The 22500-nt window shown below is 43.2% G+C and overlaps 2 protein-coding genes across 10 annotated transcripts in view; both read right to left on the bottom strand.

Moving 5' to 3' along the window:
* The window catches only part of adcy7 (adenylate cyclase 7), a 44983-nt gene extending 26125 nt beyond the window's left edge, over nt 1–18858 (bottom strand). For 2 of the 8 annotated variants that reach the window (XR_014119585.1, XM_081706316.1), the window contains exon 1: nt 18659–18857. The gene's annotated coding sequence lies outside the window, so the exon portion shown is untranslated. Of the gene's footprint in view, nt 1–12098; nt 12207–12487; nt 12557–13725; nt 13836–18201; nt 18574–18658 lie in introns of those variants that run through there. The other 6 variants (XM_081706312.1, XM_081706313.1, XM_081706314.1 and 3 more) reach the window with 6 other exon arrangements.
* Nucleotides 18859–20336: 1478 nt separating this feature from the next.
* Nucleotides 20337–22500, bottom strand: part of tent4b (terminal nucleotidyltransferase 4B) — a 16648-nt gene continuing 14484 nt past the window's right edge. For both annotated transcript variants that reach the window (XM_081706319.1, XM_035520958.2), the window contains exon 12: nt 20337–22500. This exon is cut by the window's right edge. In XM_081706319.1, coding sequence (XP_081562445.1) covers nt 22442–22500 — 59 coding nt within the window. In that variant the 3' untranslated portion in view covers nt 20337–22441.

The raw sequence follows: 22500 nt of genomic DNA, 5'->3' as shown, positions 1-22500 counted from the left end.
CCAGACAACATGAAGGCCGGCGACCTGCTGTTATACTTCTATTCTAAAGTTACTATGGCAAAGGAACAAGAAGAGAGCGAGAGCGTGTGTGTGTGTGTGTGTGTGTGTGTGTGTGTGTGTGTGTGTGCGCGCGTGCGTGCGTGTGTGTGCGCGCCTACCTACAAGACAGGATAGACTGCAGCCTCTCCACACAGAGCTGAATAGCTGTAACGACACTGTTTTGTCTGAATGGCCTTTCCCTCTGAATGCAAAGCAATCAACCAGGGGGAAAAAAACCCGCAACACAGCCCACGTTTACTGCCTACTGCCATTATTGATTCCTGGAAGATCTCAATACAACACATTCAAATACCAGTGAACCATGAATATACTACAAAAAACAAGACAAGACAAGACAGGTATACAAACCCTATACCAGACCAGACAAAACCACTCTACACCAAAACAGTCACCACTTTAATCCAGACAACTATCCAACACAAACATCTTCAATAAATCACCTCAGCTATTCAAATCAATCAAGTGCTCAAATGGGCATTGTAAGAAAATTAAACAATAAAATGCTAATGAGCTAATAAAAACTTCTTAACCGCAGGAATGATGCCAATAAAACATTTACATATGAAGCTCCAGCACTTATTCAACGTGTTATATAATCAATTTAATTCAGTATTTAATTATGTAGCCAAGGCCAGATAAAGCTCTGTGTGTGGGTTTGTGGGTGCGTGTGTGTGTGTCTATCTTACTAATGATGGTCGGCAGAGATACCCAGAAGCACTGAACCTCTGATTCACTGGCGGAGGCATGTCTGGGCAGGCTTCTTTCTGCCGCGCTCAGGGCCAGGCAGGTTTCTTCATTCTTAAAGAGCTGAGAACAGACCCCAGACAACCTCCAAAGCCGTTTCCTTGGAGCAGCTACTTCCACGTGCTTGCGTAGTAACGGGAACATTCTTTGAAAAGCATCTGGACAAATGGATCATTGACAATAAAAGAGGTTTATACTTGACATAAGATACGAGATGGCTACCCATTAAAGCTGCAACGTGAAGCTAATATCTTAGAACGCAGGGCTGGATTCTGACCGCTCTTCCTGGGTCACGGACATGATCATTTTACAGGAATCTGATGAGTGTACACTGAGTAACTCCTCATGTCTGCAGAAAGTCACCAATTTTCCATTAATACGAAACACAAAAATATATATTTTTGTTAAACTGTTCCAGATGTTAAGGTGAATTGCTGCCAAAGGTCTGTGAGGTAGTGATTTAGCCACAAGAGACTCTGAAAGCAAGTTTCGTAAAAAAGATAGGTAGCCTAATGTTAGCTAGGCAACGTTATACGCTAAGGTTGGATCTCCATGCTGGTGGTATTCCTTCACCGCCTGTTAGCATGGGATGGTAAGGCCCGATTCCTTCAGCCATTCTCAGCGCATACTTTATTTCCCAAAACTCCACCCACCTGAGCCTGTGATGGTCAAGATCGGCAAGATCAATTGTGAAACAAAGTTTGTCAGCCTAACACTTTGCGATTTCTATTGGGGGAGGGGGGTGTAAATGGTTTTGATTGTTGCGTGTACTGTAAGGTAACCTGCTTCATAAAACCAAACCCTTCTGTGAGGCTGCCAGTCTGAAAGCAGCATTTCAGTAGCAAAACATCAAACTGCGATGTGATGACAAAACCTAGCAGAGCACAAGCACACCAACATGTAGGATGACAATTATTGACGTGTGCGCGTCCTACATGACTAAACGGGTAAATTTCTAAAGATATCATGTTGCATGTCAGAAGCCATCGATGGGTGGGTTTGTTGAGGCCTATAGCAGCATCCTGGTAAAAAGAAGAGTTCCCTCCATAATCTGATGAATTGAAAATTCATCTTGCTCCGATGCAACGGATTCAATCCGATTGACCCCCCGTGCCAAAATTTTTCCTTCAAGGTCCCAAGCATCATCAGTGATGCTTTGGAGATTAATCCTGACTGACTCGGAGCTCTTTGAAGTCTTTGCCGGGCTAGTCGTAGATGGCAACGGACGGCGGACGACACCCAGAGCCGATACACGGCTACTGTTCCAAGTTCAGGCTCGTCATGGAAGGCTCTGGTATAAATACAAAATGCTGAACAGTTGGATTCTGGGACAGGGAAGGCCATTGATAAGAGTAGGTACGCTACAGAGGAGCGATCCTGATCAGCACGGCTGGTTCAAGTATCCCATTTCGGTTGTTTATGACGCACACAGGGAAGTGTGCTGAGGAAGTTAGTGCCGCGTGCCTGTTCAGGAACGTTTCTTCATGCCCTCTCTCTTCCCTCACAGTCGACAGACATTACCCCCCCTCCTCCTCCGACTCTGGCCTGACCACACGGAGCAATCAGAGAGCCAACATGGCCGGCAATCAGCACGATGGAAAAGTACTTGACCGGAGCAGACGTGCGCGCACATAGCCGCGTTCACTGCTGCAGTCGCCGATTGTTCCCTACGCTTGGTCGTGGCCCTTTTGGCTTCTTTGGTTTTAAAATTTCAGTGGTTACTCAAACTCCATGACCTGTCGGGCATAAAGGGAGCATATGCTGCTAGAAAAATGCACGAAGGAAAAAAAGTCCCTCGGAATGTGCACTTTGAACGTTGCGTGCCGGACTTCGCCAGGTAGAGTCTGACAGCTCTTCAGCACAAACTCATGAGCGCCTGAAGAAAAATCCACTGCTCTTGGTTGTTGCTTGAAAAAGGTCATTTTCTAGGCAAAATGGCACTTGTATGAGCCACTAATGAACTGCAATCTGAGTGACATATTATACAGATTACAGCGTTTGCGTGTGTGCGCACAAAAGTGTGTTATTACACAGAGGCAGGCTGTCCAATCTAGCAATACCGTAGGATCTGGAGTGTAATAGTGTTTGCTCGCGCTTGGATATGCAGGACCATCTGGTGTGTGCAGCACGTGTGTGTGTGTGTGTGTGTGTGTGTGCGTGTAGAGCTCTGACACACTCTCCACCTCTCCCTCTGTCCTTCCCTCTCCACACCTGTTCTCCGCCTCCATTACGCTGTGGTCCCCTCCGCGTGCTCTACACTTGATAATAGCGGCTTTCCTACAGAGGGCAAAGGGTCAGAGTTGCGTTGACCTGTAGCGCCCAGTGCAACGGCCTGTCGGAGGCTAGATGGAAGATGCTGGCCATCACACCAGCAAGTAGCTCAGGCCAAATAAAACCACGTCACCAGGAGGTACAAACAATTGTCCAGCATGGCTGCTATCCAGAACAATGGAGAAATACTTTATTAAACACTACACAAAACAGGCCAAAGGAATGCAGTCAGTAAACCAGCATGCCTGCACACGTCCACGTCCCATGATATCAAACTGTTATTTAATCAACTTATAGATTATTTATCCCTTTGTTTTTTAATATATGGATCAAATCGGGCCGTTACCATTTTGGAATGGCTGAGCAGAACCGAGTCCGGGGGTCTTTCAACATTGACTTCCCTTTGTTCCAACGAGCCAAGTGAGCTTTGATCAACCCACGAAGGGATGCTGAGCCAGAGAGAGAGACCCCATCTCTTCACAGGAAACAGGTTCCACCAGCACCCTCATGAAGCCACACCACTGTTATCATCAGGAAATAAAAGACAATGCCAACCATATAATGCCACGATGGGGTCATTCTACAGGTGAACGCCCAGCGTATGAGATCAAACGGAGACTGAGAGAAACCGCCCTGGGACAGAACTTGTATAAGTAAGTAATGTTGGAGTGTGTTGTGTATATACATGTTAAGGTTTCCAGAGAAACGGTTTCACTTGCTCTTGATTCTCTTCCAGAAATCCTTTACTTTTCAATGGCCGGATCACCGTATGCTACGCTACAGACAACGGGAAGCGGCACAGAAGGGAGGTCGTGTTGCAGGAACTATCACCAAAGCCAATGGCACGAAGAGCCTGAAGTAGCAGGCTTAGGGAGCTGTGTGTGTGTGTGTGTTGTTTTGAATAGTACTGCAAATCCTTATTAAAAAGGAATAAATAAATAAATAAATAAATAAAAGTAAAACATATTCCAATAAAGGCTATGCCCAAACACACCCACATCCATCCACCCACACCCACACCCACACACACACAAACATTAAGATCACATCCTAACAAAACACTAGAGAGAAATGCATGGTGGGATACTGCAGTCAATTGTTAATCGATTGTTATAATAAATAAATAAACAAATAAATAAATACATAAAAGAATGCCACAGATATAAAATCATTATTTTTTAATTCCAGTTTTGAGTTTTCTAATCCTGATGGATTTGCAGCTCACAGCACCCCCCAGCCACCCAAAACACCCCCAGGTTTTTCTGTGTGTGTAATTATGTTTCTCTCTTTTTAGGTTTTGTTCTATTCATCTATCCATACACTGTAACCCACCCCCATACCAGCACAACCCACAACCATGCAAGACGATAGTGTGTGGGCCGATGTGTGGGCTGATGTACTGAGCTGTTGATTAGGTGAGTACCAGACTAACGAACACCGTTCTGCTTTTAATATCTGCTGTTCTCAATTTACATGCCAGATACATACTGAGATCACTTTAGTCTGTATGTGTGTGTGTGTTTGTCTACAGCCAGTATATCTGACAGCCCCATAGACTCATTCACTCATTATGGGTTGCGATCAATCCTAATTGGCTGCACACGTGCACACACAGCCTATGTATCTGTGTGCATGTTGTTTCATATCATGACATTAGTTAGCAGTGTTGACCATCTCAAATATGATTTGGAGTTTTCATTTTTTAATTATTCCTTACATCTGCTCTGTATAAGCCAAACTGGACTTATTCTGGAGAGCTAAAGCCATTTTAAAGTTGGCTTTACATCAATCTAAACCTCTGAATGGTACCAATGCCAGTGGTACTGAACTTTAGGTCACAGACTCCAGTTAGATTGCTGTGTCTGAGGTGGCATTTTATACCAAAACCATGAAAACAAAGTTACAAGACCCTCGAACACATTTAGCCCAGCTAAAAAGTGGTGTGATTCATGCAGGACATTCCACTCCGGCACGACACTATCCCAGATCTCAAGCCACTACTACGAAGTAGTTAAGAAAAGGAAAAAAACATAATAGCCAAAGACAAAAGTAATGTTCACTTATGAAAGAACGGCATGTATTTATGAGCAACAGCGGAAAGTTGGGTAAAGTTATCCACCGAGTTAGCCACTGAGGAGGTGTCAGGTCCACGTCTGGAGAGCTGTATTCAGTGTACTGGAGTTATCGGACCCAGACTACTCCTGGCCCCAAACCCATACAGCCAGCTCTGTGGTCCACAGTTAATGACCACGACACTGTAATCTAAAGTAACTCCAGCCCTAATCTACATGTGGAAAACTGATTAAGTTCCATTCCCTGCTCTGTCTCACCTTCTGTCTGTCCTCCCTGAACAACCCAACACCCCCTCCTCCCCTAACAACACCCCCTCCTCCCCTAACAACACCCCCTCCCCCGACTGCTCCTCGCTAATCTCAAAGCACTCGTTGTGTGAGTGGAAGGGTGCTTCAGTGTTCAATTACGCCGTTTCAGCTGTGTGTGTGCGTGTGTGTGTGTGTGTGTGTGTGTGCTTGTCTGTCTGTGTGTGTCTCTCTGTCTGTCTCTGTGTGTGTGTGCGTCTGTGTGTGTGCGTGTCTGTCTGTCTGTCTGTCTGTGTGTGTGTGCGTGCGTGCGTGTCTGTGTGTGTGCGTGTCTGTCTGTCTGTCTGTGTGTGTGTGTGTGTGTGTGTGTGTGTGAACCAGTAAAAGGTGTGTGCCCTGGTGCTGTGTTACCCACTTGTTCCTGTCTCCGTGGCTATGAGCAGTGGAATTCACCATGAAGAAGCAATTCTCCCCAATACTACAGAAGAAAAACATACCAGTCTGCTGCCTGTTCTCTCTCTCACACACACACACACACACACCAGCACAATCATCTTCACTGAAAAATTCAATTCTCCAGTACTGGAGAAGGGTCAAAGAGAGGGTCAAGGGTTGTTCTAACACAAATAAAATATTGTATTGATGTGTATGTGGTTGTGTGTGCAAATGCGTGTAAGAGAGAGAGTGAGTGAGTGGCGGGGGGGATTAAAAAGCCCATTTGTAAGAGGCAATAAAAGGATTCAATTAATAAGGAAGCATCATCACAGTAGACCTCAGTGCGCACTCACTCACTCACACACACACAGGAAGTCCATTAGTTGGCTCTTCCCTTCTTCTCTTATTCACTTCCTGCAGCCCACACCAATTCAGTTCTCTTTCGCTTCATCTCTCTCTCCATTTCTGTGCACCGACCATTTTAACACATCTGTCACACAGAATCACCCAAAAAGCCTGCAGCTTTGAGCTGTTCCACACACACACCCCTACCTTTTCCACACTCAGGTTCTCTTGGATTGAGATTATAAATTGCCTATTGAGACTGTGCATTCATTTTTTTTTTTTTTTGTGTGTGTGTGGTGTGTGTGTGTGTGTGTGTGTGTTAGAGGTAGGTGAGTAATGTCCTGTGACAGCACGGTCATTACAGCTAAGCTAATAATCAACCTAGAGCTCTCTCACCCTTCATGTTGACACACACAGACACAGACACACAGAGGACCAGAGACATAGTCAAGCACTATAAAATAAAACTGAATCTTGGTAGACAAATGCGACAGATGGTTTCCTCACTCCTCTCACACACTCACACTAAACCCACTTCCATGCCAGAGTCGGTCAGCACCTCAGTGAGAGTGGGAGTTTTTTTGTTTATTTACAAACCCATTCGTTCACTGAACTGTTATTCCTAGGTGTATGCAAACATTTTAGGAAACACAGATGATAAACAGATAGAGCAAATAATACGCTTTTGCAGGCATCAGACGCAGTTCTTGACATTCGCACTGGGTTGTCTAGGTGCTGTTAAATAAACCGGTTTCCCCCATTCCACTGCAGTCATTAAGAAAGGCAGGGCACACTGTGGGGCATTAACGTTTCTGTTAACAGGTGAACAGGATTTGACATGACAAGGTTTCATCTGATAACCATTATGGAGGCCATGTGGCCTAGCACACAACTCGCCCATTTAGTCGTTGAGTCATGCGGTATGTGTGCATGTACGTGTGTGTGTGCGCGCACGCACACGTATGTGTGTGTGTGTGTGTGTGTGTGTATACGTATGTGTGTGTGCCCGTGCATGTGCAAGATGGGTGGGCGTGTGTGATGAAACGGTCAAATGAGTCTACATGGCCAAACAGGACTCCTCAACCAAAACTCCCTGCAGTTTCTGTTTGTACCAGACCAGCTTCCAAAAAATAAAAAATAAAATAAAAATAAATAAAAATAAACCAACAACACAAAACAAAAAATTGTACAAGTAAAATCTTCAGGCATATTATTTATTACAAGCAAATGGCATGGAGATGCACTCCAAGTATAGCCATTTGATAAACACACCCATGTGGGTTACAGACCTTTTGAACTTTCCTAACATTCTCTGTCTTTTTTATTTGACACCCACACTCTACCAATTATAGGCACAGCAAATCTTGTCCAAAAACAATGTGAGCAGGCAGTTTTATAGGGCAGTCCCTACTTAGAAACATTTCATCTCAAAGCTAGTGAAATATATCCAGTACAGTTAACAAAACGTTTATAAGCCACTAAAATGCGTCCCCAGTGTGACCAAACAATCTTCCAATAATCCCACCAACACATGCATCATTTCCAATTCACTTCTAACATGGGGCTGTGGTAGCTCAGTGGTTCAGGTACTTGACTTGTAATTGGAAGGTTGCTGGTTCAAGCCTGTGAAGTTGCCACTGTTGGGCCCCTGAGCAAGTTGCACTTAGTCATAATTGTAAGTTGCTTTGGATAAAATCGTCAGATAAACGTAAATGGATTCTCACCCATCACTAGTAGTGATATGCTGATCCAATGCTCTGGAATGGATCAGCATTGACGTTGAGCTCATTAAATAAACCTGATATCAGCCAGACATGCCCGAGACACATTTGGTACTGTCTCTCAGCCACAGTTGCTCTTCACTAGAAATGTTTCAAAACACACTGTTTTTACTAAAAGAACAGAAAGCTCATATATGTAATAATTCTGAATGATCACACTAGCCCGATTGTTCCTCTGTGCTGTGTCAAAATAAAAGTCCTGGGCAAGAACTTCTCCCTTGCTGCGAGTCGCAAGCCCTTCTCGGGAGCCGGTACGCTACATCTTTAAGTCAAAAGTGGAGTTAATCCCCGTTTATTTTAGTTCTGTAACAATCAAAAGAATGAGACTAGGATCATTTTACAGATTAAAAGTAAATGTTTTTATAAGCTTTGATAAGATACACTGAAACCAAGATAATTATTTCAGTGTAGCTCGGCTCAGTTTAAGTGTTGTGAACATGATGATATATAGTCAAAAGTTTGGACACACCGGACTGAATATTTCATTTTAATAGTAATAAAGGAATTTTATCTAATGGTTTAAGCTTAAGTTTGTTTCAAAGACAAAATATAAATTGGAAAAAAAAGTGTTAGCCTATATATGTATTAAATTTTACACACACACACACACACACACTTTAGTAAGTGTATACTAAAATAATTTTGAGCTTGGATCAGCAAAGCCAAAGTTAAAATATGACGTTCTTCATAGTAGAGCACATACCAACCAAAAACAAGCACTGATAACTGATCGGTTCTCGGTATGGGCTGATAATACCAATTCCGATACCGGAACGGTGAGTGAGAGAAAAAACCCTGATTCGGTGCATCTCTAGCTACTACCATTGCATCATATACTTTCAAATACTGGAAGAAACCATTCAAACATCAGCGGAGGTGAAGGCTCACCTTCCAAAGGTGTTTTAATTTTTTCTTGACGTTGCCGCGGGTTCCTGTATAAGCTGTGGTCCTGCACAGTTCCGCACAATACAAATCAACAAGCTTGGCTTGGACACTTTCAGTGGCCCCAAGTGCTGTTAGGATCTCGGTTTCTTCATCCCGGCCTATCCCCCATCCTGCATCACTTCTCACCCATCATCAGCGCTTGGCAGGTGTATTTCAATTGACATAACTAACACACATTGCATTTGCACTTGTTTTAAACAAAGATTGGTCTCTGACCATCTCTGAAAGAGGCTTCCGTGATCTGATCGTACTCCAATCACAATGCATCCTGCAGGAGTTAACATCTGACTTTTCATGTAGCCAAATGAAATCCAAATATGAGCCATTAAACAAAAACCTACGTTTATGCAAGGTTTAAATGGCTTCACAGAGAAGGACAGAGCAAAATGAAGTTTGCATAATTTAACCATTTAATTTTTAGTCTGTATAAGTAACTAGCTTTAGAATAATAGCTAGTTCATCGCTTTTACCAGTACCTAGAGCTGGCCCACCTGGTATTTTGCATTTTCAGTTCTATTGCTACACATTCAGTAGTAGTGATAGTGATACGGTTCAGTAAGAACCATATCTGGAGCAGGAGAAAGCTCTAAAGTTCATGAACTACCACCCTGGAAGAATCACTGACCACCTGGACACACTTGTATGGCAACAATGAGCGTTCAGCGTTGCTATGCAACCTTTCCACTGCCCAATGGGATGGTCTGTCGTGTAGTCGTCAGAGAAACAAATCTCCAGTCCCAAGGCTGACTCGGTCAATAGAAGCTACTGGATTCAGGACCCTCTGCGGCCTGCTACAACCTCGCTACATACTGCACAGTAAAGAAGATTCTGTCTAATTAAAGTAACAGGAAGGCTGATTGGAAATTCAGAGCAGGCTTGCAAAAATACAAAAACTCTGCGAACACAACTTTTATAACAGGCTTTTCATAACAGTGTTAATTTAAGAAATACAACATTCAGTTTACTGCTTCAAGAGCCCAATGGCTGTTTTGAGAGTACAGCATGAAGATATGTTTATCAGCATGGCTATATTAATGACCAGGCTGCCAGATTTTTCAAAATCATATTTATTCTTCTGAAGGTTTGGAGTTATACATTTTTTTAAAGTGTAATAGTGACAAACTCTAGTGATTCAATGGTCTAGCTATGGCAGAGAAACAGAAACAATTTTGTGGACTTTCTAAACAAGCCTTTTACCAACCTACATCACTGGTGCAGTGCTGTCATTATATATGATTTATATCTTACAGCTGATGTTTATCTGAAGAGATCTTTGCTAGAGATAAATGTTTATGTAAATAAAATGTTCGCACACATTTATTAAAACCCCTTCAGACAGAGCAAGCCGTGAGGGAATTTCACAGTTCAGTAGTACCACTTTACCCCCCCACCCCCTTAAAACTGAGATGTTCAATTTATAGGATAATACTACGGTGACCAATCAAACAGTTCTATGAATGCTGCTGTGGTTGTTTACAATCAAGATGACCAGTACTGAAAGCTCAAGTAAATAACAAGCATATTAAAACCTTCCCACTTAAATGAATCCCTCATCATAAACAGGTATGCGAGTGTTTAATATAGACCACATATGCCAAATTCATACTGCACAATTTTTGCTCCGATTTTCCGCTGGCAGACAAATTTGGCAAGCCACCGAGTAAAACCCCAGGTTAGAGCCATTCTCATTATATATTCTCTTATCTAGTCATTTCCTTAAGACAGACGCACTACACGATTTTGAAAGTCATCAGATGGCTGCACTGTTCATAGTCATAGACTGTAGATATATATGGTCTATGGTCGTAAAACCTGTCGGCGAGCACGAAAATCTGCAAAAATTGTGCAGTGTGAACTCGGCATAAGCTTTCAAGGAAAAAAAAGAAAACAAAACCCTACTGAAGGCTAGGTTAGGTAAAGCGCAAGCTTGTGTGTTGGGAGAAAGTAGTGAAAAGTCAGAGTTAACCCATTCCAGGGTCTCGGGGGGGCTTTAGGGAGAGCAGGGAAACAGAACGCGCGGACGGAGATGGAGACGGAACCCACCACCTCTCTGTATGCACACGCTTGCGTCAAGGCCAGTGAAGACTTCTGCACCACTTAACCACAAGCTCTCATTTCCTTAGCAACTGTGACTCATTTCCCCTAACAACACTGCAGAATACAACCCCATACAGAGCGAAGGCAGTCGAGAGAGCAAACGCATGAAAGCGAGAGGCAGAAAAACCTTGATGTTTAGTAACTCGGGAGAAAATTATTCTTTTCTTGTGGGTTGGGAAAAGAATAAATAAAACCAGGGAGGCAATGAAGCAGCCAGCCTTCCGATTCCGTTCCTCTCAGGACCGAGGGATAGAATGGAAACCACCCCCAAGTTTACAAATGCTTGCTCTGTGTCTGCAAAGATGAAAAAGAAAAATGCCAGCAGCTTCAAAAACGGTTTTGGTTTTTTAGAAAACGGCAGCCACTCGTTTGGTTTGACTCTTCCCATCTCTAGCCTTCTGTCAGTCGCTCGCTCTCCCCCTCTAAGCCTTTCAGTACTGCAGAAGACTCTAGAAACCCAGCTCAGACAAACGCTGCAGACATACAAACCATATAAACACAGACAAGCACTTCAGACAGGCACGAGACAAACATTCAGTCTAGACTGTGAAGGCTTACAACACAGAAACATAAATGACTGAGGAACAGTGTTTTATTCTCTCTCTAACACACACACACACACACACACACACACACACACACACACCAATATGGTAAAATTTTACATGAAGCCGGTGCAATAATGACCACATGCTAACCCACACATCTGATTACCTACATTTATGCAACTGAAAACTGTACTCCCAGAATGTGTGTGTGTGTGTGTGTGTGTGTGTGTGTGTGTGTGTTCGTTCATTAGGGATTGGGAAGCCATATTTTGAAGAGTGCTTTTTACAAGAGCCATGGGAGGGGAGGGGCAAAGAGGAAATTAAACAATTAAATAAACATAGAAGTGAAGAGCCTCTTCAAGCCTTACAGTGAGAGAGAGAGAGAAAATATCTGGAGCTAGTAGATGCCGTCATGTACCTACATTTGATGTTTTCCTATCAAATTTAAACATATACATAATGGTCTTCAACAAATGCATCATCCCTGTGACAAAAATCAGATAAGAATGTTGAACCATAAAAAAAGAAAAGCATAATGCATAATGTTTAATTACCAGTCAAGCCAGTCAAGCCCTCCACTTCTGCATTCCTTCTCCACAGTTTTGTTCTGCTAGTCTTGACTTGTTTGAAGGTGAAGAAACGTGCATACATTCTCTCTGATGCTCCACACACACACACACACACGCAAACAGGTGCATAAAGATGCCACATCAATTACACAAACCCATTGGTCTCACATCGTACCAACTCACTGTTTAGCGTCTATAAAACGCATATCTAACATGCACGCATACGCACACACACAGAGGAGCTTGTGCATGTGTGTGTGTGTGTGTGTGTGTAGAAGCGCTTAAACACACACACACACACACACACACACACAGAGAGACTTTCATTAAATAGGACTTTATCATCTACCATGAAAAAAACTGTCATCACTCACGCAGGCATTGTACATCATTACATATGGTGACGGGTAATGGAGCTGGCACCACTGATCCTGGTTATAATTCTGAAATGCACACACAGCAGTAGTGAGTCATGGGAGAGCGCCATAACAGACCATAATCTTAATTACTGTGTGTGAGGCAGCTGGAGGGGTGATCATTACATCAAGTTAAATGAGACGGCTGTAGGAATACAGGTTAACCAACATTTACATGCCAACCAAAACTGACAAATTCAAGGGCTGATCTCATGCTCATTTTTAATTTATCCTTTTTTTTTTTCTTTTTTTTTTAAATCAAGGAAGTCTATGAAACTTAATTCCAGTGTTAATGGATCATAATTTAATGAGTGCTCTGGGAAACCTCATTCAGACCAGGATCAATAACGCATCTGTCTGCAAAACAAGCGATGCAGATGACCGAGCGCAGGGAAGCGGCCCAGCGTGTGTGTGCGTTCCACTGACATCACAGCCACGGTTCCACAGCTCTCGCTTGCGGTGAGCTGCTGTGCCTTATGCGCCGGGTGAAGGCTTTCATAAAGTGAACCTTCCACTGTCTGACCCCGCCAGCTATATTGATTGAGCCTTTGGACTTGCTGAAGTCAGCTGTGCGAGTCTGAGGTCCATGTTCATGAACACAGACATCACACACCCCTCTTACAAAACCACAACCTAACTTCATAAGAACTTAATTCATTTTATGGTCTCTTTCTCCTAATGGCACCATATGACAACAGCTCACAGATCAGAAAATGCCTTTTATTACAAAATTGGAATTTAGTGGCAGACAGGAATATTTTAAGCAAAGAAGCAGGATACTCCAATATACGAGGAATAAGATCCACATTACACATTGTTTTTTCCATTTGGATTGGATCCCATCATTTCTATTCCTCTTTCACTATTGTTGTAGTCCTAAACCACACAACCCCAGAAATCAGGACTGACTAACGCGTCCCTCCGGCTCGCTCAGATGAACATACTACCGCGAAGAGCCGAGTCGGCCGGCTCCGAGGCTTTCTTCAACCTTCCGGAACTCAGGGAACTGGAACTCTTCTGACAGGCAAAATGGCTGGTTGCCAAGCACCCCGACTTCAAGCGTGACTAGAGGGAAAAGGCGAGGGCACGCCACAGCTGCAACCCACATCGCGCATGCATACGCAAAAGCAGGCTGCAAAGCACACGGCTGCAGCCGCTATGGAGACGGCGCTACAGAGGAAGCAGGCGATACAGACCCTCGCACGTGCAGTCATGACAGCTTTTGTTGTGGCGCTGATCAAACCGCACTTAACCATGGAACAGCTCAGCAAGATGCGTCACCTGACGTGATGAAGCGACGATATTCCTGAAACGTCAGCATGGCACTACTGAGAAGCACTGGTGGGATGCATTTAAATAGAAATATTATAATCAACGTATTTCTAATATATAGCAGCTCAATTCCAAATAGCAATTCCATTTCAGAAGATAACTCATCACTCACAGAGCATCCGCAATTATGTATTTACATAATGAGTACAACTTGAGCAATTGAGGGTTAAGGGTCTTGCTCAGGGGCCCAACAGCAGCAACCGGGTGATGGTGGGGCTTGAACCGGCAACCTTCAAATCACAAGGCAGTACCCTAACCACCGAGCTACCATTACCCTACAACAGAATTCAACAAGGCAAAGAACCCACTTGACAAAACCTTACAAGTATCCATATACAGGTGAGACATTTTTAACCATTTCATACATCATTGTGACCTACGTATTGCTAAACCGGCTTTGAACTTTTACAATAAAAGAAACGCACTCAAGGCTTTGTGTATATATCCAAGAGGACACTTGTCTCTTGTTAAGTTGTCCTACAGCTTGGATAAGCACCACTGATGCTCCAAGTTACTTTACGCAGAGCTAATCATGAATACACATGACCTGGTCAGAAGGCAGTCTGGTGTACAGAGGATATTACAGTGTATATAACAGCTGTATTCCTACTGTAGTCATAAAGAGGAAGAGAGCTGGTCTAGGATCAGTCCACCATCTCCACCCTGATCCATTCAGCTATATTCGTTAGGACCGAGATGGCACTCTCTGAACCTAGAAGCATTTGTGTCTCTGAGTGGGTGGTCCAAGGGAGGCATTAAGTTTAGATTACAGTACACAGGCCTGCAGACTTACTGCACAGGGGTCATGTTGTGGGCTGTGGATCCAGTATTTAAGTGGCGTTTCGTGGAGATCTTTCACAGTTGCTGATTAAAGTCATGAGCATAAGGCTTCCCTTCAGGATGTCCTGGTGAGACCTTCAAGGTTTTATCCATGCACACTCACACTCACACACGCACACGCACACACACACGGGGTGTTGTCAATCACAGCAGCAGTAGATTTGTCTTAAAAAGCTGGCCACATATCAGTGTATTACAGTCAGTCTCAGAATACCAAACATCATGCAGTTAATAAAAGATAATGTTACCTTCCTGCATGTTAAAGCAAGTTCAAAAACTTGATTTTTATATATATCTCTGAAGAAGATTCCAGGTGAGTAACTTAACAGGTGTAGAGATATTCAAAATTGTAAAGGACGCAGAGCTGGCAGAGAAACAGGACGTTTCAGAGAGGTCCTTCATCAGCTGTGCTTCTGTATTGCAGAAGCAGTTTACTTGCACAGCAGAGTTTACATAAGCCATGTCACAGCTACAGACTCTTTCTGCAGAGCCATACATACACTACACAAAGGGGAACAAAAATAGATCCCTTCCATTTTATTTTCGAACCTTTCTCAAATGTTAAGGGCCTTTATTTGCATTGCACTGGTGCAGGTATGAGAAAGCCTTCGGCTGGAAAGCCCCCAAACAAAAAACCCCACAGACAAACTATAAAACTCCACAGTCCCCAACTTTGCCTAATGAGTATGCAGCAAAATCAAAACCATTAAATCTGATATGAAAATTATTCCAAACACAGGTTGGATTTTACAAAAGAAAACAATTTCTGATTAGGAGATAACTGTAGTAATATACAAACAAGGCCTAAAAAAAACCTAACAGACTAATTATCGATTGTAATCAGACAAAATTCCAATATTCAACCAATAACAATCACCTGGAGAGGCATCGAGGTTCCAGAGGAGGGACTGTTACAACGTGCTCACACAAAGCATTTAAACCCAAACAACAGGACCAGTGTGCAAGGCTGCAGTGATACCAGGAAGTCTCTCTCTGGAAGTAAAACCTATTCCCTTCACACGATCCTTGTATGTATGTGTGTTTGCGTCCATGTGTGAGCGTAGGGTGCAAAGATTCCACAAGGCCCGGAGAAAGGAAGTGTTTTTACACATCATTGTGAAAGACAGGATTGGAAGGGTTGGGAAAATGATCAAAATTCCTCCACAAAAGTAAAAAGGGTAGGAGCTCCCTAAAGCACAAAAGTTCACCCAAACATGTCCACCAGAACCCCCTACAGAAACGTGTATGCCAGGACCCTGAATCTTCTATCAAACCTCATTCTATGTATACAGGAAAGTGCAATCCACTGGAGAGAGAAAAAGAAAAAGAGGGAAGACCGAAAGGGTGCACATGTTCCTCTGAGCAGAGATGAGGACTTCAGCAAGCTGCCGTGGGTTAAGGGTTACGCTCTTGTGTCTGGGGGGAGGTGAATTTAACTGTGGTAGAACTAACCCACAGCAGACCTGCTGCATAACAACATTTCATCAAAGGCCTGTGCAAGTGCATATACACGTGCATGCACACACACACACACACACACCTGCGTGCACGCACACACACTCACCATACTTTCTTTTGACCAGGATTGGCTGTTTTTGCACCTGGGTCTGCTAAAACGAGACATTTTCCAGCAGGAATGTTAAAAAGTAAACTCATTTCTGAAAGTGTCACATGATCCTTCACATACAGCTTTCCCCTTGAAACTAGTGTTTGAACTGATCTGGAAACAGCCTCCCCAACATGCACCTAAGCCTCACTCATTATAAGAAATATGGGAAACATGACCTTAGATCAGCATAAAGAGGTAACTCAGCTAACAGATGGCTCTCTGTCCAATGCCAAAACACTGTGAAATCAATCAACTCACTGTTACAAAAAAAAAGGCACATCCTTTGTCTTATTACTGAAAACACACACAGTGTATTTGCAGCACAGTGGACTGCAAGAAAAACAGAAAACCACCAACTTTATTCGATTACATCATATAGCCAGAGTTATTTTATCATCATTACTTAACCACCACTATTAACATTTCTCCAGGTGCGGTTTCTCTGCTCTCTCCTGTTTGCGATTCGGGAGTGTAACCAAGCACCGTCTTGCTTGAGTACGAATGACCTGTGCCTCCAAAATCCTCCCAAATCCCAATATCCAATTCCAACAGAAATGCTCTTAAATCTTTGTTCATTTGCATCCACCATCTCTAGCTCCCCTAAGCAGTCACTGTCCAGCCGTTAGCGATGGAGTGTGTCATTCTCTTCCCTTGTCAGCACTGCTATGATGATCTGGACCTCTGGACCTCATGGCCGTTTGTGACTGTGAGCTTGAGAGGTTTTCATCCCCGTGTGCGGCGATAACTTAAATTCTGGATTTCTCTTTATAATGGCTCTATTAGTGTGGCTTAATACACAATAGCTTCCTACTTCAACAGGAAAAAACACTTCAGGCAGGTGCTTACGGACAGTCCCGCAGTCTTGTGTAGAAAGTGAAGAAAAACAACAACAACAACAGCTAAAGTTCCTGGAACTGCACTATTAAAAAGCCTATTACCACAGGGCTTTAGTAATCAACATCATTAGTGGATATGATTTCACTGCCAGAGTCTTGATCACATACAAGCTTGTCTGTGCCCCTCATCTGAATCCCAGTGGGAGTGCCTGAGTAAGTTTGCAACTTTGCATAAACAGCACTAGAGCAACCTTCCCAAGGACTGCCTATGGTCTACAGACCTCCCAATGCCCTGGCAGACTGATGCTGTATTCAGACTATATGCATCTCATTTGGATACGAAGCAGAACTGCTCTCCAAATGTCTGATGCCTATGTACCACAAATTTTCGAGGGTTCCTTAATAGCCACCGAAGGGACATTGTCTGTCTTCGTTCCGGAGAAGGCACTGTAGCTGGTCTCATGCACACACTGTCACATAAGAGGTCATACAAAATTATTCATTAATTGGTTCTGCCAGTTTGTCCTGCTGAACAGACTTCATAGCCGGCATGAACGTGATCTGGTCTTTATTGCAGCAGTGCCTTTCGCAGACAAATTGGTTTTATTTTCATGTCCAAACAGTTCATTTATTTCCAGCTTTCCCCATGTGCAACCAGCACAAATACAGGTAAACATCCAAGCCATGTGGAATACACTTGATTTAGAACTCTAGAACTTGAGAAGGGTCAGTGAGTCTAAACACACACTTCCTTTGCAGTTTATAAAGGAAATACTGGTTGAGATAGAAGGAAGCCGCATACACTATCGCTGGCGTTATCGTCTTATCGACGGGGCTACTCGGAGAACTCGCGTAACACTTAACATTTCACAAGTGATGCTGCTCGCGCGTAACCATAAACGTCCAGACCTGGGCACGCTAACCAGTCTGAATCAGATCGATTTGTACTGGGAGAACTTGCAGACCAGTATAGCGGATTTTTAACGGTAACTTTCTATTCTAATCTTTAAAACTGTTGGGTTTCAGGTTTGTGAATGAGAACGTTTCTGACTTACGGATATCTTCCCGCCGCCTCAGGAGAAAACAGCAGACATTTCCAAATGAAGCTGCGATTCTGTACTCAATCACTTGCCTTTATAGAAAATAAAGGCCAGCTACAAGTGAAGCGAGTGCTCAAAGGTCTGCAGTGCATACATCAAGCATGAACCAGCGCTAGCACAAACCCAGCGGGGTCTCCTCCGTGTCTCCTCCGAGCAGAGCGCGTGCCCTTCACGCGGGTGACCCCCGATAGCTGCAGGCACGCTCACTCCGCTCCAGGCGGGTTACAAAGGGGAAACGACATCGTCCGTCGTGTCATCACTTTTTTTGGGGAAGCTGCGAAGTTTCGCTGAAACCTAACAAAGAAATCTCCTCCTCCGCCGACCAAGTTGGCAGGAAGGTGAATTCGGTTGAGCCCAGTGACTTCAACAGGTAGCGAACCAAAGCAAAGCGCGTACCGGTCAGTCAACTCACCTGGAGGAGCCACCTACGGAGTCCCCGGCCGACAGGCTCGCTCTCCTCGTGCCACTCGCCCTCCGACCGACTGCGTCCGTCTGCGCGAACACACCACCGGGTACGCGCCGCGTCTCGAGCTCCCGTCCAGCCCACACGCGCACACACCTCGCTCACAGCAAGAACGTGCTCGGAGCGCGTTCTGCTCTCCAAGCGGAAACGAACTAACAGAACTAACCGCGTTCTGCTCGGCGCGCGCAGTGCAGCATCCGCGCGCTCAACGCCAAGCGCTCGAGATGTCCGTGGCGCATTCCTGTCTAAAATAACTAACAAGGCGAAGGGAAGTGTGGCGGTCTCATTAAAGCAATCGGTACAAATTCATACGTATATCTATTTCATATTATTGTCCGGTTTGCTCGTATTTGCAACGTTTAAAAATAACGAAAGAATACATTTGTAATTGTTTTCAGTGACTAAATGACCAGCTCTAGGCAAAACCTTCGAACCATTGTTAAATACTTCACGTTTAACATTATAACATGCTGGTAATATTGTTGCACTAAATAAAGGCAATAAAACTCAAAACATTGTGACATCTGATATGAAGAAAAACCCTTATCACAATGAGTAAAGACCACCAACTAATTAGTCTGTCGGTGTTACTGAGCAATTATCCACATAGGCACATAGCCTAGATATTACATCTATTTGTTAAAAAGATAACGTCTCAGCAGGTTTAACGAGAACTAACATATTTTAGCTCCAAGTATCGAGCAACTTGTGTAAAGCATACTAAAAAGGAAATATATATAATCTCCGCAGTTTGTAATTTTAGGTCCAATCAAATCTTTACATCCCTGAAACACTCAATAACCTCTATAGAAACTGTAGCCAACTTCTAGAAGATTCGTTGTAATAATCACTGAGACAGTATTTAGGTGAGGCAGTAACGGATTTTAAACGCTTAACCCCACACAGTGGGATTGCTCGGTCTACTGGAAAGAAACAGATGGTCGCAAAACTTTAATAGTTACATAATTAATTAATCAGTTTTGTTTTACGAGACTTATGTGCAGTGTTTGTCCTGTTCCTCACAAAAGTCCAACAGAAGCCCTCTCTCCCCAGGAACTAAGGTAGCAGTTACTCAGGTTTTCTGTCATAACTAGTGAACTGACAGGGTCTAGGAGACCGTGTGAAATGAGGCATCTCTGCTTCTCTCATGTACTCTGCACACAGTCCTTTCTAGTTCAGCTTTGTATGTGATACAAAAGATGCCATCTAGAATATTTGATGACTGTTTCATCAAACTAGGGCGTAAATCACTGTATCCACCGTCCCAAGATACCACAATGCTAAAATACCCCTAATCCAGGCTGTTGGGGAATACACGGTATAGAAGACATACTTGTACGTTCCCTTGCGATGTGAGTGGGGAAAATTTTGCCATCGTCTCAGCAATGGCAGTGGAAACGATACTTCCTAGTACAGAGGGGCTTCTGGCCCGAGCATGGGGGCTGTCCACTCAATTATCACTGTGGAATGTGATTATGGGGTTAAACGTGGTACCTCAGTGGTTGTGGGATTTAAAGAGCTGGGCAGTAAATATTTTGGAGAGAATACAGCAGACTTGCAGCCACGACCCAGTCGGTTTCTTGGGAAAATGGGGGGCAGAAGCCAAATTTGAGTGAAATGCTAGAAATCATTTTATAATTCATCCAATTTATTTTGTCCTTTTCAAATTTACTAAACCATATCATCAGAGAAGATGGGGCATTGCCAATCAACGTGACAAGTACATAAACACCAGACATGAAATGACAACTTGCACAAAGCCAACAGGGACAAGAATGTTCCCAGTATTCCCATTACTGTGCACACACAAGATGAACATACCACTTTTCTTTTGAGAATTGTGCTGTTGTTTTTATTGCATGGGATATCATGGATACATTTCAGATGGGACCACAGTAATGGGTACTGGCAATGGTGTGTACAGCTTCCCTATGGCACAGCTTCCAGGCTTCCTTCAGATGTCTCAAGCTAGTTATAATACCTTCCACAAGCCTTCGTACAAGTCATACACATGCCACGACTGGGTGATGCAGCCATTGTAACTACACCTTGAAACCAACCACAGACATCTTAGGACAGGTTTAACATCAAGATAACTGGTCACATGAGATAGAAAGTCAAATCAGAGAGGCATTACGTTTAAATCTGGAGCCTATGCGAAAATTGGGCTACACCACCACCTTCTGGTCATCTGATGAACTGCAGAAATAAGATTAGGACAGGCATTTTTAAGCATGACCACCCGTTATAGAGTGAAGGGAAAAAATAATCCAAAAACAAAAACAAAAAAAAAAAACCCTCCCTTTTAAAGTAGACCAGCCACACAATAAAACAACTGAACTTCACTTAAAAATGGTCTCACAACTTATAGTAACTTGGTCATTCGATATTCTTAGAAATTCCAAAACATCTCAGTAATTAGACACAGAATACACACATACATGGGCTCTAGATTTTGCCTTCATATGGATTTTGAAAGTTTGCCATTTCAAGTATTTCAAAAGTAAATGCACTGACAGTTTTATAATTATTATAACAGTATTAGAATTTGGAGCCTCTTTCACTGAGAAGTAAAGAATATATGCTTTTTTTTTTTTTAAACATAGGAGAAACAGTTGGATTGCAATTTTTAAAATATACTCTTGCAGTTAGAAGTCATGAAACATTTTAACCTACACCTGCTCCCTATAGCTGCTGTTGAACAACAAGAGTGTACTGGGTCAGTAGCCAGTGAATGCACCAGCACTGTGTGTGTGTGTGTGTGTGTGTTTGTGTGTGTGTGTGTGTGTGTGAGCACATGTGCACCATCACACAAGTCACTATGAAAACAATCATCAAATAAACTCAAACACTCATGCAAATCCATCAACATGAATCAATATTTATCAACTGACAGTTATGCATCAACAGCTTTCAGACATGCAAACACACACGCGTGCATGCGCGCGCGTGCGCACACACACACACACACACACACACACACACCCACCCACCCCAATTAGATGCTGATGATGAGTGTTGGCGACAAACAAAAGCACAGCTTGGCTTTGTGAAGTTGCAATGTTGGTGTGCATATGTTCTATACAGTGCAAGTCTGGATGACTCTGTAAAAACCCATATGAAAGTTTGCTTACAATTTAGAAGCATTTTTTTTTGCTAGTATTTTGTATAAATCTACTCAGCACATGACAAATGAGTTCCTCTCCTCAAAAAAAAACAAACAAAAAAACAAAAACAAAAAAACAAAACCCAAGCCAAAAAAAAAAAAAAAAGTTCATGCATAATTCCTGCCCTAATTTTCACTGATTGAAATTGTTTTCTTTATAACTTTAAAAATCTTTGTTCATTTACGTTAATATAACATTTTTTTAAATTTGAGTCTTTTATATTTTTTTTATTTAAGTTTTTCCATGTTGAGGCACAAGTCCAGGGCTTCTCCACGAGTTTCCATTTCTCTTCAACAGACTTTGCACCTCCGGACCACTTGGGGGTGCAATGCAGTAGAGAGGACAACCACAGCTCCAGCAGAGGAGGCAGAAGCAGCAAAGAAGCTAGTGGGGGAGGGAACTAAAACCTTTCCTGCTCTGCATGATTTCAAGTCCCTGGAAATTCACCCAGTTTGTTTTGTCGTGTTTTTCTATCATTTTGTTCTTTTTTTCCTTTTTTAAACAGCTTTTAAAAAAGCATATCCTCCCAAGAGGTTAAACAGAAGAGGGCACGATAACACTGCTGTCAGCCCCTAGTGAAGAGGGGCATACCAGCAGATGCAAGTCTGAGAGAATGTCGCCCCC

This window comes from Electrophorus electricus, chromosome 23, assembly GCF_041902795.1.
Source record: "Electrophorus electricus isolate QZ-2024a chromosome 23, ASM4190279v1, whole genome shotgun sequence".
In the NCBI taxonomy this organism is placed as follows: domain Eukaryota; kingdom Metazoa; phylum Chordata; class Actinopteri; order Gymnotiformes; family Gymnotidae; genus Electrophorus; species Electrophorus electricus.
The sequence above is the reverse complement of the archived record's forward strand: the minus strand, read 5'-3'. Positions and strand labels throughout refer to the sequence as shown.